At 45.2% G+C, this 26,605-nt stretch overlaps 1 protein-coding gene across 1 annotated transcript; it reads right to left on the reverse strand.

Annotated features, from left to right (window-relative positions):
* Positions 1 to 375: 375 nt before the first annotated feature.
* On the reverse strand, positions 376 to 26,373 carry Sohlh2 (spermatogenesis and oogenesis specific basic helix-loop-helix 2). The gene is made up of 11 exons (XM_059265111.1): positions 26,231 to 26,373; positions 18,703 to 18,917; positions 16,032 to 16,093; positions 15,855 to 15,953; positions 14,000 to 14,153; positions 11,197 to 11,307; positions 8,743 to 8,890; positions 8,529 to 8,617; positions 7,401 to 7,522; positions 2,991 to 3,247; positions 376 to 1,467 (listed from the first exon to the last, which is right to left on the reverse strand). Exons 1-11 carry the CDS (start codon positions 26,276 to 26,278, stop codon positions 1,312 to 1,314), a joined length of 1,461 nt encoding a protein of 486 aa, XP_059121094.1. The 5' UTR covers positions 26,279 to 26,373; the 3' UTR covers positions 376 to 1,311.
* Between the last annotated feature and the right edge of the window lie 232 nt (positions 26,374 to 26,605).

The following is a 26,605-nucleotide window of genomic DNA, read 5'->3' on the forward strand; positions in this document are numbered from 1 at the left end:
CTCTCAGAACCCATGTGTGGATCTGGAGGAACTCCATCCGAGCAGGACTCCCAGCAGTAAGGGAGGCCAGCCAGGGATACAGCAAAGCTCACAGAACCCGAAACACCTCAATAACTTCTTTTCCAATGTCAGAGCAACCACAGCTGTGACTGCGAACAGTCATTATCTACATAAGAAGCACAGACCTTAAGTCGGAAACTTCTAGTTCCTTCACACAGCATGCCCCATATCTACAGAGTCTGTCTTTTTGGCATCTTCAAAGGACTTATAACAAGAAAAACAAAAGCTGAAGTAATTATTAAGCATCTCAAAAATCTAATAAAGCCAAACTCCTTTCACACTATTATTAAAAGAGAAAACATTTTATTGAACAAAACAATGGATTACAGGGTAAACCTGGACACTTTAACAATAAAACTTTTGTGTAAGAACATTTCAATGAAATATAAAACAACCGTACCCATCCCTGTTTCCAACAGTTGCTCCAACACCCCGTAGGGAGAAAGGACAAAGCAGAGATCTGTGGGTCCGTAACTAGAGATCCAGCGAGGGAAGCGCCCCTCTTAGCTCCTCATTCCACCCACATGGTTGCAAAACGCAACCAGAAGCATATTAACGTAGTCAGTCACCAACTGGGAAAGCAGACACCGCCCCCTACGCCCCTGGAGATTTTAGTTCGGGTGATGAACGAAAAAGGGGGCTCTTTAAAATGCCAAATCTAGACAAGATAGCAACTAGAAATCAGTGACAGAAATAAGCAGGCTGCAAGATCTGTGCTTGGTGGCCTGGGAGTATCAACACGCCTTCCTGGTCTTAGCTGTTCGCACCCACGTAGGTCTTCTTCGTGGTATGACTTTCACAAAGGGAACAACAGTTTCTGGTAGAACGAATAAGGGGGGTCACTCAGGCTGCTGCTGCTTACAGCTCTCTGGCCAGGAAGTCCCAGCATGGATGAAGATGCCTGAGAACACAAGGCTATCAGTGCCATTAACTGTCTTTCTATGTATCTTTGGAAGATTCTAGCACATTCATCAGAAGGCAGGGTCAGCAGCTTTCAAAAGATCTTTCTTTGTCCCTTCTTCCTGAACTGAACAACTGTGCCCAGCACATGGTCTAGAATATGAGCCTCAAACATGGATGGTTAATATGTCCCAAACTGTCGCTGCAAAGGAGGGAGACGTTCACTTTAACTGCAGGCTAGCTCATTCTTACTCACAATGTCACAATGCATTTCTGTATCACCAAGTAGTTTATAAAGCCAACTGGAGTCTTCAGGCATCTAAACCTACAGGTTTTCCAATAGTTATTCTCTTAAAAGTAATTGTTTTCTTGAGGCTGGGGAAATGACTCAGCAGGTCCAAGCAGCTGCTGAGAAGCCTGACGATCTGAGTCTGAGTCTTGGAACCCACGGAAGATGCCGGATGAGGCAGTGAGAGAACCCGCTGGAAGCTCCTGGCCTGGAGTGCACTGTAGCAGAGACAAGAGAAACTGCCTCAACAAGGGAAAGGTGAGAAACAAGAAAAGCTGTCCTCTGACTTCCACACGTGTACTGTGGTACACACACACACACACACACACACACACACACACACACACACACCTACCTTTGAAAATCAAAACAAAATAAAATATAACAAAAATAATATTTTCTTACGAAAATTCTACAGCAAAAACATACCCAGTAATTACATGTCTCAACAACTAAAAACTAATCAGGTGTGTGAGCCTGTAGGTCCCAATGTGTCAGGTTCAGGGTGTAAACCTGTAGGTCCCAATGTGTCAAGTTCAGAGTATGAGCCTGTAGTTCCCAATATTTTGGTTTAAGCAGAAGGATCACTTGAGCCTAAGAGTTCAAGATCAGAGCAGACAATGAGGCACAATCTCATATCAGCCAGTCATCCATCCATCCATCCATCCATCCATCATCCATCCATCCATCCATCCATCCATCCATCCATCAGGACTATTGCATCCTCTTTAACTTGTCTTGGCCTTCCTATTCTGACCATTACTGGCACTATTAAATCTGTGATAGCCTCCTATTTTAAGTTTTCTCTGTAATTCCCTTTGGGATGTCTTTCTCACAAGTGCATCTTGGGACAGTCACTATTATCCCTGTTTCATAGATGGCACGTAGAGATGACAACACTCTGCGTAGAAGGCTTGTATTAGGTATCGTTGGACCATGGCTTTTAAGTACACAGAATATATGATTCAGCTATGGTCTCCACAAAAGACTTCACTGTTTATGCTGATCCATCCACCTGGAACACTCTTCTCTTGCTCATCTCTGGCTCAAGACCCCCTGTGTGGCTAATTCTTTGTCTCTGGATCTTGGCTTAGACAGTAAGTACCTCTCCAGGGGTCAGCAGTAACTGACTTAACTATATGTCCTCTTCCTACATGCTCCAAACCATATCGCAGCTACCTGCTTCTCTGGCTGTATCCCCAAGACATTTCATGAGTGTGAGCATCGTGTCTGTGGGCCCTACATTCCCAGAAGCGCCAGTAAGCACATGCCAGAGCATGAGGGTACCCAAGGACTGCTGTATAAAAACTGGTGTCTGAACTCAGCCTGATGGTGAATGAGGGATGGATTTTCATATAGTGAGGGTAACCACTGAGAGACAACAGTTTTGGGGTCCGCTGAGAATGAAGACAGAGGAATGGGCTGTAGTATCTTAAGAACTCTGAGGGGGGAGGGAGGGACAACCAGATCCAGAAAAGATGGATTCCACTTGGTCACCTAATGCTAGTCTAGCTAGGCCATACCCAGATTCACGACACTAGACATCCAGATACCAGGCCTGCAGCATGGAGACTAAGGGCCTGGGTAACTGCAGCAATTACCCCATTCAGACCGAGTGACTTAGAGATGGGCACAGCTCCTGGGGTACAGACTATGAGCTTTGAGACCAGGCCACGAACAGCAACGTGCAGCTACCAGCTGGCGAGGATCCAGTCTGGCTCACAGACCCCAGAACACTTACCGGACAACTGGGACTGGCTGCTTGTGTTTGGCAAAGCATGGAACTGCAGTGCTGAGGAAGAAAATTGGAGACACTGGACACAGCGGACGGTAAATAAATGGAGATGTTCTGATTTGTCCTGGCAGCTGAATCACGGGGAGGGACAGCCCCAGGACAGTATGTGACAGCATGGCAGGAATTAAGCGAGAGTGCCGCGCTGGGGACTCGAGTTTTGTAGAGATCCTCAACAGAGCTCTCCGAAACAGAGCTTAACTGGCCTGTAACAAGAAAGAAAACAGGTGTCCGTGAACACTGGGCTCAGTTCTGTGACTCTGAACTACAGCATGTGAAGTACATGGTCCTGGTATCACTTCCCCACATCTCACAGGTGGACAGCTCTTACGCTTCAACACTGATGGAAAAACAGAGTGCCATTCCTGTAAGGACATTTAACGCGACATGACCGTGGTGTGTTTACATTCGTGTATCACAAGAGATCTTAGAAGACAGGCAGATCTCTGTGCCTTTTGGTGTGTGTGTGTGTGTGTGTGTGTGTGTGTGTGTGTGTGTGTGTGTGGTGTGTGTGTGTGGTGTGTTTGGTGTGTGGGTGTGTGTGTTTGTGTGTGTGTGTGGTGTGTGTGTGTGTGTGTGTGGTGTGTTTGGTGTGTGTGTGTTTGTGTGTGTGTGTGTGTGTGTGGTGTGTGTGTGTGTGTGGTGTGTGTGTGTGTGTGTTTGTGTGTGTGTGTGTGGTGTGTGTGTGTGTGGTGTTTGGTGTGTGTGTTTGTGTGTGTGTGGTGTGTGTGTGGTGTGTGTGTGTGTGTGTGTGTGTGTGTGTGTGTGTGTGGTGTCTACCACTGTAACCAAATTGACCATCTGTCCTGGTTAGTTTTATGTTAACTTGACACAAGCTGGAGTCATTTGGGAAGAGAGATAATAAAGAAAATTCTTTCAAAAGGCTGGTAAGTCCACAATATATTTTCTTGATTGATATGGGAGGGCCCAGCCCACTGTGGGTAGTGCTGCCCCAGGGCTGGCTGACACTCCTGGGTTTATGAAAAAGCAAGCTGAAAAGCCAATAAACAGTATCCTCTGCTTCAGTTCCTGTCTTCAAGTCCCTGCACTGAGCTCTTGCTTTGACTTCACCGGATAATGAACTATACGCTGTAAGATGAAATATCCCTTTCCTCCACAAGCTGATTCTGGGCATGGTGTTTTACCACAGCAATAGAAACCCTAACTCCATTCCCATAAGGCCAGGAAGAATGTGAGAAAAGCAAAACAACACAAACAAAACCAAACTACATTCAGTCCCAAGGGAAGGTTTGGCTGATCTCTTTCTTATGACTGAAGTGGGCTAGGCCATCACAGTTTAGTTCTACGCAGCAGCTAGAAGACAAAGATTCTTAAAACACATAATGTTTTAAAAATAATCTCTAGGGCTGGAGAGATGGCTCAGTGGTTAAGAACACATCCCACTCTTGTGGAGGACCTGAGTTGGGTTCTCAGCACACTCTAATGATATGGGGCTTGGAGGCCCTAGCTGGCGGGGCCAAGGTGTCCCGCGGGTGATGGAAACATGCCATGCAGATGCAGTGGCGCGCTGAGGTGTGTGGAAAGTCACTCACACCCCAGGCACTGCGTCCTCATGGAGAGAGGATTTTATAATAGAAAGATAGAGGAAGATAGGGAAAGAGAGAAAGGAGGGAAAGCAGAGGTGTGTGCACCTCATGGCGGGGGAGGAAGGAAGGGGGCATGGGGAAGGGAGGGGTTTCTCTTCGAGGCTTTTACATAAAATGATGTCAGGACACTGGGCGGTCCCAAGGGCAGGTTCAGAATGCTAACAACGACCCCCTCTAAATAGAATTAAACAGTAATGAGTATGGTCAGTTATTTTTCAAATAGGGAGTGACTAAATTGAGGGTTCCTGACTCATTGACCTTCCAGATCTCTTCAGGTTTGCATATCCCATAAGTCCACAGTTCTATTACAGCTGTGTCTTCCCCAGCGTGGTCTCTTTGGGTGATGGGATTCCACAACATACTCAAGCACAGAAAAGCCTGAACTTGCAGCCATCAACTTTTTTTTTACAGAACAGCATTGTATGTGAAGATACATAACAGGCATTGTTTTTACATAAACAGTATTGTATGCAAAGATATATCCTTAACAGGCATTGGGTATAGCCTCACCTATCTGACCTAATCTGGACCTCTTTAATCATCCCATGTTATACTGAGCCACAGGCACTTACTGTCACTTGGGGTGACTTTTTTTTTTCTTCCTATTTTCTTCCCTTCTCCCCAGGAAGAAAGAGAAATGCCTAAAGAGACCACTGAAGTGATCTGTATTTCTTTCCTTGGCTTCAGGACCAAGGGGGACCGTGTTCTCTTTGGCCCCTTCTCATGTCTTTAGACACAACTGTAGGAGCATATTTGTCCCAGAGCTCCCCTGATCCCCTAAACATGCATGTGGAGCATCTGTCCTGCACTTAAACACACTGGGTGGACCAGTTTGCTTCTGTGATCCTGTCTGCCATTGAGTTCCAAGATCCACACGAACGACTACTGCATCCCCTCTATCCGTGTTTCCCCATCTCTGAGGCAGGGATGCCAAGCAGAGCACCAGGGCACAGGCTTGCAATTAGTGGGGAGAGTGATGGCCAAGGATATTCCCAGCACAGTGGGATGCTTTGACAGCATAGTTCCTTAGGGGAAGCAATCAGAAGACTCATGAGAGACTGGAAGCTGAGGAGAGAGGCATCCCTGTCACTCAGCACCAGCCACTCCGTCTAGATTCCACTTTACTGTCTCCTCCATGGGAAGCAGCCTCCAGGAATATCAAGTCACACACTCAGCCCCTTTGGCTTTGGCTCTGTTCCTTCCTATCCTTATTTCTGTAGCTATGTGGGAATGCCTAGGTTTGCACAGAAATATAACAGAAACGCCTCTGGAAGGAGGGTTGCAGGTGTCCAAGTGGTTATCTGTATTCTATGTATTTCTTGACCACCACTGCTCTAGGCACTAAAAATATAGCAATGAATAAAACAGGAGGGGAAACCCTCTGCCTTCGTGGGGCTGGCATAATGACAGGAGAAGACAGGCAAAAAACAAAGCATAGGAGTAAAGGGCATTGCAGGCAAAGAGTCCCAAGAAGTCAAATCCAACCGAGAAAGTGGGTAAGGGTGTCCTGCAAAGTGTGCAGCAGGCAGGAATGAGGAGCTTTAACTAGGTGGTTGAGGACTCAGAGTAGGTGACCTTTAAACAAAGACTTGAAAGAAGTAAATAAATTAACATTCTAAATGCTCAGGACAAAGCCAGCACTGAATTCATATGAGCACACTCAGTCCTCTATATCCTTGAGCTGGCACTTCAACCACTGGATTGAAAATATTTTAAAAAAAAAATCACCAACAGCAAGTCTATAGCAGACATAGACAGACTTTGTCCTTTAAACAATACAATGTAACAACTATTTGTGTAAATTTACATTGTATCTGGTGTCATCCAACCCACAAAAGATTTCAAGTAAGCAGGAGGATGCCACCAGGTTATATGCAAATGATATTCCATTTTATAGAAGGGACTTGAGACTTTGAAGATCTGGTGTCAGCTGAGAGACTTAGAACCAATCCTCTGTGGGTACCGAGAGAAAACTATGCTTTATTTTAGATTTCATTTCTATAAGAAATAAATTCATCAATATAATTATCACCTACTAGCAAGATACACTTTCTGGCAATTATGGTCAATTTTGAGGCAGTTTATATATTTTTTTATTTTATGTGTATGAGTGTTTGCATACATTTATGCATGTCTATCACACGCATGCAGTGCCTGCAGAGCCCAGAAAGGGCAGTGGGCCCCCTGAAATTGGAGGTACAGGCAGTTGTGAGCTGACATGCGGGTGCTGGGAACTGAACTCAGGTACGAGAGCAGCCGATGCTTCTGTCCCTAAGTTAACTCTTGTGGTTGAATCTGAAATGGCCCCCTAGTCTCATTTTGAAAATATGTTCCCTAGCTGGTGGCACTGTTCTGTGGGGCTGTGAAACCGTTAGAAGCTGGAATGCAGCTTGTTGGAACTGGGGAACCATTGGAACTGCTCTGATTCCTGATCCCCACTTTGTGATGTCCTATGGTGTGAGTGCTGCCCTGCCTGCCCTAGTTATCACAGACTGAATCCTCTGGAACTGGGAGTTCAACATTTCCTTCCTGGGCTTGTTCTGTCAGGGATTCTCCCACAGCGACAAAAGGGAACGGAACTCAATGTCAATACTTCAGGATGAAGTCAGGACTCACCGTGTGATATTTCAGCTCTACTTGAGCACCAAGTTAGAGCAGGAAATGAATGGGGACTCCGGGGGACCCAGGGGCTGCAGAGCCTCCCTTCAGGCCCATGTGCTCTGTGAGCTGCACAGGGGTAGGCATAGCTCACCTCTTACAGCTTCCTCCAAGGGCCCTTCCGCAGCAGGCCTGGAATACACAGTCAGGCATTGGTCAGCCAGGAGCTGGATCTCCCTCACAGATGAGTAAGCGCTTGTCAGCACACCACTGTCCCTAGAAAGACAAGAAGGATTCACTTTGTGCAATCTCTCTGGGAAGACAACATGAACAGTGCTGAGTTCAAAGGCTTTTCTAAATTGTGTTCTAAAAAATGTATTTGTGGGGGCTGGAGAGATGGCTCGGAAGTTAGGAGCACTGGCTGCTGCTCTTCCTGAGGTCCTGAGCTCACCCAGCAACCACATGGTGGCTCACAACCATCTACAATGAGATCTGGTGCCCTCTTCTGGCACACAGGTATACGTGCAGGCACAACACTGCATACATAATAAGTAAATAAATAACTTATTTGTTTATATGTATGAGTGTTTTCCTGCATGTGTGTATGTGTACCACATAGATGCAGTCCCTGCAGAGATTAGAAGAGGACATCAGATCCTGTGAAACTGGAGTTACAGCTGATTGTGACTGCTGGGAAATGAACCCAGGTCCTCTGCAAGAGCAGCCAGGGTTCTTAGCCATTGAGCCATCTCCCCAGCTCTTCAAAGGCTTTTTCTATTAGTCAAGATCTGAAAAATCCTGACAGAGCCTCAGCTATAGATTATTTAAATAGAACAAAGAGGTACTCAGGTCTTTCAAGAATTCTTCAAAGGTCTTTTTTGGTTTCTCTTTGCTTGCAGGACTCCTAAGTTTGAGTAAGGAAGTCATCACTTGGCATGTCATATTTTGAATCAGCGATCTTAAAGACTGCTTACTAACTGGTTTTAAATGCTCCACAGCCCTCAACCTCTGCCAGAGGATTCTAGAATCCATCCTGCCCCTGCTGGACAAGCAATCTCAAAGCTCTATTTTAAAGTTCTCAGGGGTAACAAGGACCACAGCCGGGAATATTCTATGTGGTTTTTGAGGTAATGAAATTGATTAGTAAGGGCAGTGGGAGACATTCACAGATCCTTAACCTGGGCTCTCACTGTGTATGCTTTCAGTTCCTGTCCATTCATCCAGCATGAACAAGGAAGGAAGAAAACACACAGTGTAAGGATTCCCACAGTCCTGGCCGTACCTCTGTGATGTGGCTGCACGCGGAACGAACAGCTCAATGGGCACTTGTCTCTTCGAGAACCTTTTATTGCTCTGGAGGGATTCTGTAATCTAAACAAGGACAAAGGTGCATATAGAAAACCAGACTTACCAACACATGCATTTGCAGTTACAAAAAGAAAATTAAAAATCGGGGCATGGAAGCATTGCTGAGTGGGACTTTAGAAACTGAATACCTGGGCCATGACGGCTGGAGAGAGATTCTCCCGGACATACTTCATATAATCAACGGTCGCTTCAATAATTGAAGCCACATCGCTCTTCCTCCCCTTGACGTACGGCAGGAGAGTACGCAGCTGCTCGCAGCAAAACTTGATGCGCTCTCTGTTCCAATGATTGTGAGGAAATAGGAAGCATTAGTCTCACTTTCCTCTTTGTTCATAAGGTTAAACAACTCTTCTTCCTGGGTTTTTGTGAAAATGGACTGTCCCCATCTCCATCTGGTCCCTGTTTCAGGGGAAGGCCATGCCCCCATAGGGCAGCAGCCCTCACAGCTCCTGAAATCACAACCTCCAGGGGCCCCACTCACATGCTGCACAAGATGGACATCTGCCAAAGTACAGAGTCTGTGCCATGGCAGCCCCAGCTCCCTCGACCAGGCCCCCAGCTGGGCCCCCCAGTGCCCAGACAGTGCAAAGCACACCCCTCACAGCCCCTGAAGATCTGTAGAATCCTTGAGGGGAAAAAAGTCACATGCTATACAGACATCCTTCTTCAGTTCACACTAGAAACCCAGCAGGCCAGGAAGAGTCAGGATCTGGGTTTTGGACCATAACAAGAGATCATTTGGTGTCTTGTGACATGTGAGTTTTACACGCACTGTGGCCTGAGCACTGTGGCCTGAGCTGAGGGAAAACAAGAAGACAGTTTTCCTAAGCAGATGAACTAAAATGCAAAAGATACTGGCAAGGCTAGCATCCAAAAGGGAGATGCACGAGGAAAACAGATCTAACTGAATTAACCCAAGCCCTTGCCATTTTCCCCCAAGTACTCGTTTTTATCCAGTTACAGCCTTGACATGTGCAGAGCGACTAGCTGAAACCTTAGGCAAGTCCCTAAATTTCTCTTAATTCCAGAATAGAAGAAAAATTAAACAAAAAAAAAAACCTTGCTTGACATATAAATAGTCAGGGGTTGAAAATAAGTTGGTAAGTGGTAATTTTTTTGTTTTTGTTTTTGTTTTTCGAGACAGGATTTCTCTGTGTAGCTTTGGAGCCTGTCCTGGAACTCACTCTGTAGCCCAGGCTGGCCTTAAACTCACAGAGATCCACCTGCCTCTGCCTTCTGAGTGCTGGGATTAAAGGCCTACGCCACCATCACAAGGCGGTAAATGGTATTTTTATAGGGCTTCAGGAGCTCTGGGGCTCAGCAGAGATGTCTCAGGAACTGTTTTGATGGGGTGGGAAGGAGTCAATAACCAGACACTATTATTGGGAGGCTCTCCACAGAGAACTTTCACTTACAAAAGAACTGAAGATAAAACGCACAGCAAAGTTTCCGTGTGCAAAACAGCCTCTCGGGAAAATACAAAAAGAGGCCTAAACATGTTAAACAGGAGGACGCCTTAAGCAAATCTATTGCAGTCTATTCTATCTTCAGAATTTCATCTGAAGTGGCAGTGATGTAACAAATCTCACTGAGGAAAAGTAGAACTCAAGACAGCGGGCGGGGGTGGGTGGTGGGTGGGGAATGTAATCCTAGCCATTAAATAAAGCAAGAATCAAAGACATTAAGCCATCATTATCTACAGCTGACAGGACTGTGCACAGCAATTCTCCTCTTTTAGAGTTTTGCTAGATACATGTCACTTCCATAACGAACAATGCCATTACACCTTGCTCCACTGTGTATTCAGAAAACATCTGAGTGCACAGGAAACAGGAGAATTACAGGCGAGTATTTGTATTCCCGCCACTTAGAATTTTACTGTTCTCCAATCACACTGTGGCACTGGCACCTACTCGGCTGTTTGGTCACTCCGGGGACCAAACAGCTGGAAGGGTGACACATATTTAGTGGCCACATTTACCAGTTTCATCTAGACTTTTGGCAATGTTAAAGTGATGAGACTTGATGGACGTGATCCCTGTTTCAAGGAATAACCAGGAAATGTAATTAATATCATGAGTGTGATTAATATCTTGAATGTAATTCATGCCACTGAATTGTGAACTTAAAAATGGTTGCAATTGCAAATATTATGTTCATTTAAAAAATAAGGTGGGCCGGGCGGTGGTGGTGCACGCCTTTAATCCCAGCACTCGGGAGGCAGAGCCAGGCGGATCTCTGTGAGTTCGAGGCCAGCCTGGACTACCAAGTGAGTCCCAGGAAAGGCGCAAAGCTACACAGAGAAACCCTGTCTCGAAAAACCAAAAAATATTATGTTCATTTAAAAAAATAAGGCAGGATGTAATCATCGTACACTATATGTGTTTATGAAACTGAAGACAGCGATGTTCTAAAAAGTGGTGATGGTGTCATGGGCCTATGAGGATGCTGGACTATAAAGTCTATCAAACTGTGCAAACAGGCAAATTGTATACTATGTGAATTATTTGTGTATAAAGATTTTATAAAACGAAACAAACAAACAAACAAACCAGGAAACCAAAGTCTGCCTCAACACTCACCTCCTCAGCTTCTCTTTGCTCGAATGAAGAAAAGAAGTCTTTCTGTTTCTCTCAGGACCCGGCAGTGGGGCCTTTAATACAAGTTCTCTGTCATTTTTCAGCTGCCCAGAGCTAGAAGCAAGTGAAAATCGTGCCACATATTAAAGAGGAAAATCGTTAGACAATTGTCAACAATGAACGCCAATTCGCTAACCAGATGGAGATTAAGTCTCCTGCTTCATACAAACCGGGGGGTGGGGGGTGGGGGTGGGGGTGAGGGTGGGGGGTGGGGGGTGGGGGGGGTGGGGGGTACATTAAACCTCTGTACCTGACACATTCAGTACTGAATCTTTTCTTTCAGATTTCAAAATATCATAAATCCAAAGGTCAAAATTCTAAAATACACTGATTAAGGATAACATATACTCAGGATTTTATCGATTATGGCTATTCCAAATTACAAGCAATCACCCACTGACAATGTTTATTTGTTTTTTAACTTCATGCTGTCGTAAAAGCATTGCAACATCAGTCCATTTCTCACAACCTGCTGTAAATCAGACTGAGTTAGATGGCTCCTGCCCAACTGCAGGCTAAAATTAAGTGTTCTGAGAATGTTACAGGGCAAGCTACGATGTCAGTCAGATTGGATGCAGTTTTTACTTACAATACTTTGTACTGGGTCTTACAGTCCCTCTGTAAATCAAAGAACATGACTGTATCTACCCTTAAGCCGTTAAGGCACATGGGGCTAGAGAGATGGTTCAGTGATTAAGAGCATTGGATGTTGTAGCAGAGGACACAGGTTCCATTTCCAGCACCCACGTGGCGGTTCAGAACCATCCTTAACTCCAGTTCCAAGGTATCTGATGCCCTCTTCTGGCCTCTGAGGGCACTACATGCCTGTGGTACAGACATAGTGCAGCAAATACATACACATGAAATAAAAATTTCATTACAGAGAAAAGAACAGAGCAACTTTACATGTCCTACTCCAGCTTCATCCGCAAAGTCAGTTTCTCTCTCTTTTAAATTTTCTCATTTAATGGACTTTGTTCTGACTCTACTGTCTAGATTCTAGAAATTCATGGTTTTGCACTATGTTATTAATGTTTATTTTATGTGTATGATATGTAACACATGTGTGCTTGGAGTCCACAGATGCCAGAGGAGGGAATAAAACCTCTGGAACTGGAGTCACAGACAGTTGTGAGCTCCCATGTGGGTGCAGGGAATCACTCTGGAAGAGTGGTCAATGCTCTCAACAGCTGAGCCATCTCTACAGGCCCCCTTTACACTGTTTAGAAATTGAAAAATAACCCCACTTTGTGTGTAGGGGCAAGGAAGAGGGGAAATAGAGAGAGGGAGAGGGAGAGGGAGAGGGAGAAAGAGAGAGAGAGAGAGAGAGAGAGAGAGAGAGAGAGAGAGAGAGAGAGAATATGCACGAATGTAGAGGCCAGAGATCACCTTGGTGTCTTTCCTTAGGTGCTGTTCACCACAGATTTTGAGGTAGGATCTTTCACAGTCCTGAAGCTCACCAGGCTAGCTGACCAAGGTGCCTCCCATTCCACCTCCCCAGCACTGGGATTCTAAGCACCCATGCCTCAAAGCTTGTATTTGAATTCTGGGTCTCAAGCTCAAGTCCCCATGATTGCCAACAAGTACTTCATTGGCTGAGTTATCTCCCTAGCTCTATAATCCTGTTTTCTTTATCCAAAAGGGTGAAACTTGCCTGGAAATTTTACTTTTATTGACAGTGGTTAAGATTAGGATGGAGGATAAAGAAAAATTCAAAATTAGTAGACACTGAAAAATACTTTCATGTAGCATAGGCAAATCATGAAGCCTCACAACACCATTCCCCACCTCATGCCCCAGACAGGGGGATCACCTTTCTATAAAGCTCTTGGAGGCTCAGCAGCTAAATAAGATTCACAAACTGCTGTTATCCATACACCACTTCAGTGAGATCATCTTTGGTTTGCCACACTGAACTGGCTGCCAAGTCCCTTCCTTGTTCCCAACAGTAGATGGCTGCATTCTCTACACATTCCACAAGTGCCTGACTCGGAATTTTCGTCATCACCAGCATCCATGGGCTACAGTGCTTGTCCATTCTGGGAAGCGCCAAGCTCTATTAAAAACCTCGTTGGTGTAAAAAGGGAGGGCAACATTCACAAAAAGTCGCTTTTTACCAAACATGCAGAGCTGGGTAAACTAGGTGGAGTCTGGTAGGTAAGTAACATAGGAAGAGTCTGACCCCAAGTTCAACTGCCTGTAAGTGTGGGGGGGGGGTTGAATGCCAGTTCTAACACCCAGAAGAGAGACAGGCAGACACTGAAGCAGCCCGCCCAAACTCCCCCGTACAGACACTGAGAGCTTCCTTCACAGGACATAGAACAAACTCTCCCAATCACAGGCGTCCAATAACTGAAGCGCTGAGTTTGTGAGTTCAAAACAGACAGCAGGGGACAGTGCTGTAGACATAGACTAGGCAAGGCTGTGCTTGTCTGTTCAAATATCAGAGTTTCAAACTTGTGTTTGGGGGAAAAAGGAGTCTGCTGTTATTTTATTTGAATATCAATGTGCTTTCTTTCACTGAGTTGGATCCTCTTGTGAGGTATACCATGATCTCAGCTCTAGAATCTGAAACAGAAGAACGCTTCCTGTCTTCCAGGGAAGAGCGCCTCCGGCCCCCATCACTCTCAGCACCAGGGCTAGTTAGTGTCCTATCATGAAGTTCTTTGCAGTCTCTTTAAGGAAATGTACACACAATAAACATCTGTAATATGGAAAAGTAGGGAAAAAATAAAATGAAGCTAACCGAAGAAACAGATCAGTAGAAAAGTGTTCCCCAAGTTCACTGGAGGAAGTCTGGAGGTGCAGTCTACGTTCTGGAAGCCTCTCAGCGCTGTCCTCATTTGCTGGAAGTTTGAGGTGTAGTCCGCATTCTGGAAGCCTCTCAGTGCCTTCCACATCTGTTAGAAGTTTGGAAAGTGGATTATTTTAATCCTAAAATCACTACCAATGATTTTTTACAGAGCAGGCTTTTTAAAACAGAAAACAAATGATAGATTTCAGTCCAGGAAGCATGAAACCACTCCGATTAGAAAGTACATGGAAAGTCTACAGACACGGCACCCCAGCACACCCTCTTTTCAGTTAGAACCTCTTCACTTAGTGACATATTTTATAAAGCACCTCCAACCGAGTTGATGTATCACCTTCCTATTTATAAGGAAATGTCAAGCAACTGCACTGTCAAGGTACAGCCTCAAGGGAAAACGAGTCTGCAGCTGTCAGTCCTCGGAGCAATGATAAAACCACCAGAGAACGACTGTGGCCAGCAAAGGTGCCGGGCAGGGGATGAGCAGCTGCTGTTTGCACTGAGGACTGGGAACAGATTGCAAAGGGACCGTGACCACATGCTTAGTCAGACCCAGGAAGATCTCTGAAGCCAGAGGGGTTAGGGTTGTGGGTGGGAGGGGAGGTTAGGAGGGGATGGGATTATGGGAGGCGGAGAGGGGCTACAAATTGAACTCACTACACTGACCACTGAAAACTAACACTATAAAGAGGCAGACAGACATACTGACTCTAGAATGTGAACTCATATATAATAACCCTCAGCGTGTTTCAAAAAAATACTAACTTTAAGTTTCCAGCTGTACAGAGATATGACTGTGAGTGTGTGTGTGTGTATTTGCAGTATGTAGAGTTGATAAACATATACATGGTAAACACAGCACAATCAAGTTAGTGTATTCATCACCTTACATATTTATTTTCTTGTGCATTTGTTGGAAACATTTAAAACGGATACTCTTAGCAAGTTTCAAGTACTCTACATTGTATTGTTAATACAGCCATCAAACCATATCTTAGGTCTTCAGAGCTTACTTATATGATGTAGCAAAAACTCTCCATCCCTTAACCAATGCTCTCCATCTGATATCAACTTAATTCTGAACGATTTCTCAGCTAGTGTCCTAGCCTACAGCAAGCAAAAATAGTTATTGAACCACATTAATTCCAGGACTTGGAGGCTGTCTGCTGTCCTTTTAGGATAAGCTGATTTAATTAGTGCTCAAGTGTGGCAATACACACAATACAATAGGTAAGGGATTACAAAAGAGAGGTCTACTTGAGGCATTGACATTAATGCTTTGATCTAAAACTAAGCAAGGCAAAGAATGACCCTGTATTCATTTCAAGAGGTAAATAATTACACAAGTGTTTTGCAAAGGAGTTACTACACAATTCCAGGTTAATGCTCCTGTTTTTTGAACATCCCTGAAATGAAGTAACCTAACTAATTATATTTTAATAACCAAGATATGACAGCATACAGGTTACCAAATGAAAAGAAACATAGTAACAATCTCAAACAAAAACAAAAACAAACAGAACCTTTCATCACACAGCTATCATGCAACTCATTTGAAATTGCTGAACATTTCAGCTTCTCTTGCAGATAAAGGAAAGATTTTTTTTCTCCTTATTTACACTTATTTCCTGACTATGATTAAAAAACATACTCATAAAATACATGGCAAATTGTTAATCCACAAATAAAAGGCACAAGTGGGAAACCAATTTAAAGATGTGCAAACATTTTTTATAGAATTTTAATAAGAATTTCTTAAACCTTTGCAAGTATATTTGTAACTCACCCATACCTGTGAAATATGCTTTCCAGTACTCTACCACCATGTCCATTTTTCCCAAGGTCAGTGGCTCAGGGAAACTAATATCCACTCCATAGTCTGAAATACAGCCTAAAGAAATCGCGTTAACACCAACCTTGTAATTCCTGTTTGAAAATGAAACACACACTACAGCAGGAAGTCACATACCTTTAAATTTTTCAGGTTTTATAAAAACAAACAGCAAACGGGTGTTTTTCTTCTTGCCAGATCTGAGGGAAAAGTGTTACAATGAAACAAAATCATCATTCAAAGAAAATTAGACTCAAGAGTTTAACTCACTAGAAGCTAAACTATAGATGTCTTTAACTTGGAGAATTCACAATAATGGGAAAAAATTTTAACTCAGCATCTCAAATCAGTGAGGAGTAGCATGATGGACTGCTCTTTCTTAACTAAAGAAAATAATCTGAACCTTCCCCGTATTTTCAAATTTCTCATTAGTTTAAAAAAGGTTTCTTTAAAAAGGACATTTCAAGACCACTATAAGAATAAAATCAGGGCTGGAGAGATGGCTCAGTGGTTAAGAAAATTGACTGCTCTTCTAGAGGACCAGGGTTCAATTCCCAGCACCCACATAGCAGCTCATAACTGTCTGTAATTCCAGTTCCTGGGCACCTGACACCCATGGCAAAATACTAATCAAAAATAATTTTTTAAAAAAGAAGAGAATCAGCAAAATCCAGATTGGGGAAAGTTACATAAAACTAAAAAAAACCATATATATGTGTGTTTGAAAAAAGATACATATATATAATTTATGACAAAAAAAAAACAAAGAATACAAGGAAGAGAAAATTGAAACTTGAATTTTTATCAACAGGTTTTTTTTTTTTTAGAATCATAAGGAGGAAACACTGAACATTGATTAGATATTTCAACATTAAAGAATTATTAATTTAGCCAGGTGGTGGTGGCACCTGCCTTTAATCCCAGCACTCAGGAGGCAAAGGCAGGCGGATCTCTGTGAGTTTGAGGCCAGCCTGGTCTACAGAAGGCGTTCCAGGACAGCCAAGACTATACAGAGAAACCCTGTCTTGAAAAAACAAAAAGAAAAATTATTAATTTATAAATGTATAGATGTGTCATTGGTACTGTGGCTTTTACTGAGTCCAATCTTAGACAAGTATTTACTAAAATACCGAAAGGATGAACAATGTCAGATTTGCTGTAAAGTTCACCTGCAGCAGAGCTTTCTGGAAGAGGAAAGGCTTCACACTAAGAACAATCAAAACCGCCCTGAGAACTTGGGAGTTCACTGGTCTAGTCTTTCAGACTCATGTGTACAGTATGGCAGCTAAGCTCACAAGCTTGGATTATCCAGGAAGCGGGAGCCTCAACTGAGAACATGCATCCATCAGACTGGCCTGAGGACAAGACTGTAGGGCATTTTCTTGATTAATGATAGATGTGGAAGGGCCCAGCCCACTGTGGCTGATGCCATCCCTGGGCACGTGGTCCTGGGTAGAATAAAAAAGCAGCCAGGCGGTGGTGGCGCACGCCTTTAATCCCAGCACTCGGGAGGCAGAGCCAGGCGGATCTCTGTGAGTTCGAGGCCAGCCTGGGCTACCAAGTGAGCTCCAGGAAAGGAACAAAGCTACACAGAGAAACCCTGTCTCAAAAAAACAAACAAACAAAAAAAAAAAAAAGCAGGCTGAACAAGCCATGGGGAGCAAGCCAGTAAGCAGCAGTCCTCCAAAGCTACTAGACCCACCTTGAGTCCCTGCCCTGGCTTCCCTGCACAATGGACTACCATCAGGAAGCTGAAATAAACCTTTTCCTCCCCAAGTTGCTTTGATCATAGTATTTATCATAGCAATAGAAACCTAACTAAGAACCTCTGCATTATACTGTTAGTGTATGTAAAAGTGAATGTATATTACTCTATATTCCATATTTTACTATAGACTTACTCCTAAGCATCTCTAGGAGGCTGGCTCTAGAGTCTCCCAGGAATACCCAAATCAGTCTGTGTTCAAGCCCCTTGCAGAAAAATGCTTTTAGTGAAGGGGAGGGGCAGAGGTCCAGGTGATCCAGGTAGCCTAGTAGTGGCGTCCACCTCCTGTTTCCCACTAACAGGTAACTGAGAGGCTTAGTCTTCTTTCTGCCTCTCTGTCTAGTCCCCTAATGTAATTTGCATATTCCCAATCAGGCATCGTGAGGGAGTTCCCAAAAGTTCTCCATTAGCCTACAAGGGCCTGGCCTAATACCTTGATCCCACTTTCTGCATCCACTCTTTCCACAGGAGAATCCTGAGTGGTTCAAGAGCCCGTGTGATCCTGCAGGGAGAAAGGTAACTCTCCCTCCAAGGGACTCCAGTTCTCTGAAAGCAACTCAGGCTTGAAGAAGCTGAGCTTTTACAGAGCTCTAAGATGCAATGGGGATGTCTGAGGTGGTAGGATCTGTCAGATCCCAGGAGCCTCATCACACCCCAGAAATAGATTCAGGCCACTGCCAACTCCACACAGAGCTCGGGGTGCTTGCTTTACTATCCACCATAACTCTTAATAAACTCGGAAAAGATGTGCCATTTTAAATGACAGTTATTTAAAAAAAGCATATCAATGGGACCAACATCAGCATTATAAACCAAATAAATCTCACTCATATCTACTCCTTCTCAGGTTGAAACGTGAGTTCTTACAACAGCATGTCGAACTGGCCACGAAACCAGCTTCCACCCATGAAGACGTGCTCCATTTTAAAACTTAAAGTGGACAAAATTTATGTCCATGATATCAATATATTATATCTTACAGATTTAAGAAATGGGTTTTAATGGCGATTTTAAATACACAGATCAAGACTGGAAAAGCTTTACCGAATGGACTTGACAGCCTCCAGCTCCTCCGCGGTTAAGGTGGAAGTCACCTTCAAGAAGATGATGTCGAATGAGTTGGCAGCCAAAAGCGCGGCTACCTTCCTCACATCGCTGACGGTCAGGGTGAAGTGTGCTGTGCTGGAAAAGAATTTCTGTATAGAGCCAGTCAGGAAGTATCTTGTGGCATCTCCAACCAGCAGAAGGTCTAGTTTCCCCTGAAAGAGAAGGAAGGAAGCAGAGGTCACGTGTAATTACTACCAAACAAGCGCAAGTGAGAAATAACTCAGGGAGGTGGCAGCTGCCCCTGAACACTGGAGGTCAGGAAGTTCTTCATTGCCCCCATGCCCAGGGCTGTGCTTGGGCTCAGCATCTTGCTACTTTGTTAAGATCCTGCCCACTAAGGCCTGGAGGGTATGTTTTCCCTATAAACCTCTCTTGTTCCACTAACAGGTAAGGTTATGATCCAGTTTCTTAATTGGACTTACCTGCTGGAAAATGTATTTTGTGAGAAAGCCAAATTGGTGAGTCCCACATTATTTATTTTGCTAAAAACACATTCCAGAGAACAAATAAAAAAATCTAAATTTGGTGCTAGAGTGATGGCTCAGTAGTTTTAAGAACCCTTGCTACTCTTGCAGAGGACCCAGATTGGTTCCCTGCACCCTTGTGATGGCTTACAGCTGTTGCTAACAACAGTTCCCAGGGATCTGGTGCCCTTTCTAGCCATCACAGGTACCAGGTACACACAGACACACACACATACATACATGCAGGCAAAACATTTATACAAAAGCATCTCATAATGTTTTAAGTGAGTTTATGACTGTGTGTTGGGCCTCATTCATAGCCATCCTTGGCCACATTGCAAACCATGGGTTGACAGTTGGACCCTTGCCTCTCTGCACACAAGGCAGCATCCTCCACATGACTATTACCCTCTCCCCCATCCGCCATGCATTTCTGCTGGGAATGCCTGGACTTTAAGACTTCATTCTACCTGTTCTATTTATAATTAATATTTACACATAATGGTTTTTGTGGTCATTTCTTTGATCTATACTGTTCCTTGTAGCTCCTATTTGCTTCTTCCTGGGGTCCACTTTATTGAATTTCAGTATTGGCTCAGGAGATTCTTCTAGCCTGAAAACGCTGTCACTGTATTCTCACAAGTCAGCGCCAGCTGGTCCAGGTCAAAACCCACCGTGTCTCTGAATTTTGAAGATGACGGTCCATCACCTTGTGATATTCAGAGTGGCTGTCGAAAACACCAAGCAACTTTGCTTTCTTTGGGTGACTTAATGTTATTTTTTTATATTCTGTGTCCTGACAGTATCTCAGAAGAAGCATTTATTATTAGCTCTGGAAACGGATGGTATTTCTTCAATCAGGGATCACGCTTTCTGTTTTCTTTCTCTCCCTGGGAATCTTCTGTGACATGTTAGAAACCCCAGGATGATTCTTTTTCTCCATTTCTCTGTGATAGATTAGATTGCTTTCTTGGCCTACAGTCCTTTAAAAAGTACTGAATTTAATTGTGAATTTTTAAGGTTTTATATTTTTGGTGTTTTTATAACCTGTTACTTTTAGAAAGTGATAGCTTCTCTGAAGATACAAATTAGAATTTGACTTGTGTCTGTGTGTGTGTATGTGTGTGTCTGTGTGTGTGAGTGCGTATGTGTATATGTGTGTGTGTGTGTCTGTGTGTGTGTATGTGTGTGTATGTGTGTGTGTATATGTGTGCATGTGTGTGTATGTGTGTGTGTGTGACACACAACCTTGAGTGTCACTTTCCAGCAGTATCTACCCTGTTTGTCAGGAGGGGTCTCTTGCTGGGCTTGGAGTTTTCTCAGTATGACAGGCTAGCTGGCCAGGAACCCCATATCTCCACTTCCCCAGAGCTAGAATTACATGACCATGCAGCCATGCCTGTGATGTGTTCATGTGTGATTGCACATGTGTATTCCTGCAGGTGGTCGGCAGAAGTCTGCATGGGATTTCTTTCTGTTTCTCTCCATCTTATTGTTTGAGGCGGAGTCTCTAATTGAATCTGGAGCTCAAAGATTTGCCGGAAGTGGCTGACCAGTGAGTTCCAGGGGCTCCCCCTGTCTCGTCCCAAAGGGAGTGGGCAGGAGCAGACATGCCTGGTCTTCACACAGAGGCTAGGGGCCTAATGCTTGCATGATTGCGCTTTACCAACCATGCTATCTCCCCAGCTCTGCAAATGAGAATTCAAACATGTGTTTCTATTCTCTTTTGTCCTAGCCCCTTCAGCTTGCTCTTTTACGAGTACCAAAACAACGGTGATTATGAACGAACTAATTTCTTCCTTGTCATTCTGGAGATTGGAAAAGTCCAAGATTAAGGTATTGGCAGATCCAGCATCAAGTGAAGGCATGACTCCTGGTTCACAGAAGGCAACATCTCAGTGTGCTTTCACGTGGTACAAAGGCTGATGGGTCCACGTTGGGCCTCTTTTACAGGAACTAATCTCATTCTTGATGGCAGAAGTATACTAGTGACCTCATCACCTCGGAACAGCTCCACCTCCTACTGTCAACACCTTGTGGTGGGATGTCAGGATGTGAATTTGGAGAGGACGCCAACACTCCTAATAAAGCAGGCTCACAATGTGCCTGATATAGCTGCACACCTGTGCGACTGCACCTGCCTACATCCGGGAAGCTTTCCTTAGATAAACTTACGAACCAAGGATTGAGTAGCGGTCAATGTCCCCAGTGGTGGCTTCCTTTAACGGAAACTGATTTGGGTCCAGTGTTAGGGAGCAGGAAAATGGAAAACAGACTGAAGAGCAGAGAGGGTGGGGTTGTGCCCGCTCCTGGCCACACAGAGGACTGGAAATTACCCACACTGGGAGCCTCACTCCCACGTGCAGCTCATTTTCTGTAAGAGCAGTTCACAGGCCTAGCCTAGAGTTACAAGCATCCTCACTCCGGTCAGATGAACAAGCTAAGTGCAGGGTTCTGCATGCAGCCGCTTCCACACCAGGTGATCGCCCTCTGCTCAGGTGTGGACCTTTGTTCCTGTCCATCACTAATCCGTTTCATCTCAGCTTCTCTTCTCTCCCTGTCTGCAAAGCTGCCGCTTTTCTCTGTAGTGGACATTTGAGGCTGTCACTCTCTAGATGTCTGACTGTGGATTTTAGGTTCTGAGAGAGGCTGCTGTGTCGGAACCATGCACAGCATTGGGGTGGGGGGGTGGGGGGGAGTCTTCTTAGGTTTTAATGAGGACTTGCCCCTCCCCTTTCTTCTCCAGTGCTATTTACTTGCTAGAGGCTTCATTATTTCAAAAGTGCCTCCTGCTGTGGAGTTCAGAACAGAGGAGGTGGAGCAAGCCTTTATGTTCAATCCACCGGCAGGGGCCAGACTCACTCACCTGCTCCACTAACATCAGAAAGGATAAAAAAATGTCCACTCCTTAATGTGTCGTTGTTTGAAAACTGACATCAGCCTACTTCACTAAACACATTTCTGTTTTCCTTGAACCCTATCATTTTCAAAACATACCATCACCTTTTCCTTTGAAAATAATTATTTTGTTAATTATTTGAGACACAGCCTTGGTATGTTCCCTAGGCTGGTTTCAAACACTCAATCCTCCTGTCTCAGCTCCTGGAAACTATAGAGACCCAGGAGAATGTAGAGGCCCTTGTGATCTGTTTCACTTCATGCGAAAACCACACCATAGGTCAGTCGTAGTTCAGGTGCAATGCATTAGTGTGTGTTGTCCAACTCTACTGCATCACATGATTAGTTCTATTCCAGCACCTTTCTGAGACCCCCTGCCCAAAGATGAAGGCTGCTATGACAATGATAGCGGTTATGAGAATTGATTCCAAGAGGGTTATAGTTTTGTTTTGTTTTGTTTTTTAAATAATGTGTTTAGTTGAAGCAACTGCCAATATACTAATATAATCTGCTACAGATAGGGTAACCATAAAATGATTATATAAATGTTTCTGTGGAGCGTATGCGTGATGTGGTATGTATGTGGTGTGTTATGTGGAATCTGTTTATGTGGTACATATGTAGTGTGTGTGTGTGTGTGTGTGTGTGATGTATATACGTGGTACGTACTTACGTGGTGTGTATGTGGTGTGGTGTGTGAGTGTATAGTGTTGGATGTGTGTGTATGTGTATCTGGAATGTGTGTGTATAAGGTGTATGGGTGATGTGGTATGTATGTAGTGTGTTATGTGGAATCTGTTTATGTGGTACGTATGTAGTATGTGTGTGTAATGTATATACGTGGTATGTACTTACGTGGTGTGTATGTGGTGTGGTGTGTGAGGGTATAGTGTTGGATGTTTGCGTATGTGTATCTGGAATGTGTATGTATAAGGTGTATGTGTGTGTGGTATCTACCTGTGCATGTGGTGGGTGGGTGGGTGTCAAGGGTCTTCCTCAGCCACTCTCCATCTTAGGTTTTGTGACAAAGTCTCTCACTGAACTTGGGTTCAGCCACTGGACTAGACTGGCTGGCCAACAAGCTCCAGGATCTCCCTGTCTCAACCCCCTCTTGCCACGCAGATGGATGCTGCTGCTGCGTCTGGCGTTTATGTGGTACCGGGTGCCAACCTTGAGTTCTCCTGTTTGAGCTGCAAGCACTTTACCAACTAAGCCACCGCCTACCTCTCCAGCCCCCTAATTTTTCTTTTACCTTAATATAGTAATTTTTCTTTCACTGAGCCGTTTGAGAATAAAACAATGTGGTATGAATAATGACACCGAAAATAGGTATAAGCCAGGGAGCCAGGGCCAGGGATAATTTGCAAAATTTTCTATTAGGAATTTTGGTTCTCTTGGTCTTCTCAAACATCTCACCACTTTGTGCTCCTGCTTAATTGGGCTTGATAATTACTGTCCCCACAGGTATGTATTGAGCCCTCCTACTGGGCAGAGGTAGTGCTGGGAGCCCCCTGCACAGCCAAGTGTCTCCTGCACGGGCCTTTCCACGCCTTCTCCGTGGTGCAGACAGCAGGGCTCACAACCCTTGGAATACAGGAGAGAGCGGGAGCCTTGGTTACCAGCCCATTCCCAACATCTGATGTGGGGCCAAGAGAGCAAAGGCTTCAGGGCAAGAGCCAGAATCTGCCTCTTGGTTCCAGGCACCAACACTGGCTCTAAGTAAGAGCCATGACCTGTGCCTGAAGGGTTAGCTCACAGTGCTAGGGCCCTCGTGCACGGTAAACACCTCTCTATTTCCTTAAACGCCAAACCTGAGCACAACACACACACACACACACACACACACACACACACACACACACACACAGTCATTTCAAGCTGAGAGGCTAGGAAAGAATTACAGGGATGTGCATTCAGGGTAGGCAGTGGAAACCGTTGTCCCCACTGCGTGAGTCACAGGCTCTGAGAAGAAAAGCAGCTGCCTGGTCCTTGTCCTTGGTGGCACCTGATGTTCTGACCGCATGAACTTCCTCCCAGGCCCCCCTCCCAGAGTCCCCAGAATCTATCAGTCTTGTGGAGCACAGTCAAGAGCTGTAAGGGACAAAGACATGGGGAGGAGCCTGGGGGTGTGAGGGAAGGAGAAGCATGGGAAGCCACGCTCTGTGGAGGAGCCTGAGGTCTGCAAATGCTATGTGCTGAGTGAGGCACACAGTACAAAACAAAGCAGTTCTAGAAAGATGTGGCTGGCCCTCTTGCCAAAGGCTTCTTTCCCTGACCTACAAAACCAGAGCCACAACATACTCAGAGTGTCAGCCAGTGTCACACAGATTAAAACACTTGACATGCCACTCAAGTCTGCTATCCAGTAATGTAAATTTAGCAAATAAAGTACAATTAGCATACATCTGAAGGCTGACTCGCTATCTTGTTGATGGTATAACATCTGAACACAGGCTAAAGGCCAATAACGAAAAGAATGGAAAGTTCTAGCATGGTCTCCTTTGCAAAACTGCCTTTTAAAACACGTCTAGGATTTCCACCTAAGAACACAATCGGCTAGATTTCATTTGACAGCCTTTTTTTGTTTCTGTATGAATTGCTTAGTGCATTTTTTAAACTAATACATATTCATTGGGAAATTTTTAAAAAAAAGTGAAAATGAAATCCCACGCTCTCTTGGGGTGTGGCTTATTAACGCCCTGCCACTCGTCCTTTAATTACGGGCAGTTTTATAACTCGAATCATCACCGATGTCCTTATCTCCTCCGGCTCATTTCTGGCTGCGGCATTATTCAGGGCACTCACTGCAGTCTCTACCATTTTAAAGCGCTAGATTTCCATCTGCAGTCGGCGGTCTAAACCCTTAATTAGTAACAGCAGGTGCTGAAGTGCTTAGAGCAAACCACTCCTACATTTTAGTGAGTTGTTATTTATGTCACTCTTATCACGGGGAGCAGCGCTGGCAGTCCGCAGCGCAGCGGCTGCCTGGGCCTGAACTCTCAGGGGGCAATCACTGGCCTCCGGTTTCCCAGGGACCAAGGGATTTAGCTCTAACTGGAGACTAAACAAGCCGCGGTGTTCGCAGAGGCTCACAGGACCCGGAGCGGGCTCCACATTCTCCTGGGCCAGCATACAAAATTATTTGTGTTCTAGATAGTCAGGCATGTTATTCAGAATTCCATGTGGGGGTCGCTTTGCTTAATCCTGCGCCATGGAAGTACTTTCCCTTAGAGCTTTCGTGCGCGCACCAACACCTTGCCCACAATTACCAAAGGCCGCTAAACAACCTACCGAAATAATTCTGTTTCCAGAAGCTTGTTCCTAAGGGGTCAGAAGATTAAGTAGTCAAAGACTTCTAAGGGTTTCAGCAAAACTCATCTAGGTATAAGTGACCCCTCCTCTTTGTCCAGAAAGATCTGTGAACAACAGAGAACACCCGCTTCCCTTTCTGGGGTGAGTAATGTTCCTCTGTGCTCCTCTAACCAGGCCATCAGCGTTCCTGCTGTTTTGTTTTGTCATGTAGACGGGGTCTCACACTATAACCCAGAGCAGGCCTTGAATTCATAGTAATCCCCCTGCCTCGGCTTGCGAGTGCACGCATGGTGGGCATAAGTCACCAGGCCCGGGTTTCGCTTTCCCTTTTTTTTAAAAAAAATCTGGAACAGTAATCCTGTGGGTTACCAAGAGTCTGGTCAAGGTGCATTTCTGGGGCCTTTGCACGGATGCTGCGTACACTGGCAAGCAGGCTTTGTTTGAGCAGGGCCACCTTGGGTCGCCATCTTCGAAAGGCGAACAGTGCAAGGAAGGACAGGGACAACGGAAATACAGGCAGATAAACGCGCGCCCCTAGGGCCCAAACCTCTCCTGTAGGAATGCTCAAACCGGGTCTCCCAATTCCAAGACTGGCCCGAGGCTCTGCTCCGGGCTCCAGGGTCAGGGGGTTCGAAGTCTGGCCTGGTAGGGCTTGCTTGCCTCAAGGAACAGCCCCACACCGGAGCCCAGCTCCGGGCCCTGGATGGAGCCTCCTGGGTGCACTCTCGTCGGGCTGGGCCTGAGGGGCCAGGCTAGGGCGATGCTCACGGCCACCTCCCGACAGCTCCTACCTGCCCTGGCCTCCGGCCTAGCTTCCCACTGCTCATCGGGTCGGCCATGGCGCCTAGTGCTCTGCAGCTTCTTGGCGGGCTCGCGCTGCGGGGGGCGGAGCGAGGCGCAGGGAGCGCCCGCCCGGGGCTGTGGGAGCGCTGGGCAGAGTGACGTGGACACCCCAGGCCCGCCACTCACGCCTCAGGCTGCCTTGCAAGGCTCCACTACGCATGGGCAGAGGCTGTGCTGTGACGCCTGAGGTGGGCCAGCGGCTTTGCGTCCTGCAGATGCGTGCGCTTGTCCCGTAAAATGTATTTGCCGGATGCCTGTGCTTATGGACAGCGCTCTTCGGGCAGTTTCTGTAATTACGGATTTGGGAATCGCTCTGTTTTTGT

This window comes from Peromyscus eremicus, chromosome 6, assembly GCF_949786415.1.
Source record: "Peromyscus eremicus chromosome 6, PerEre_H2_v1, whole genome shotgun sequence".
Taxonomy (NCBI): domain Eukaryota; kingdom Metazoa; phylum Chordata; class Mammalia; order Rodentia; family Cricetidae; genus Peromyscus; species Peromyscus eremicus.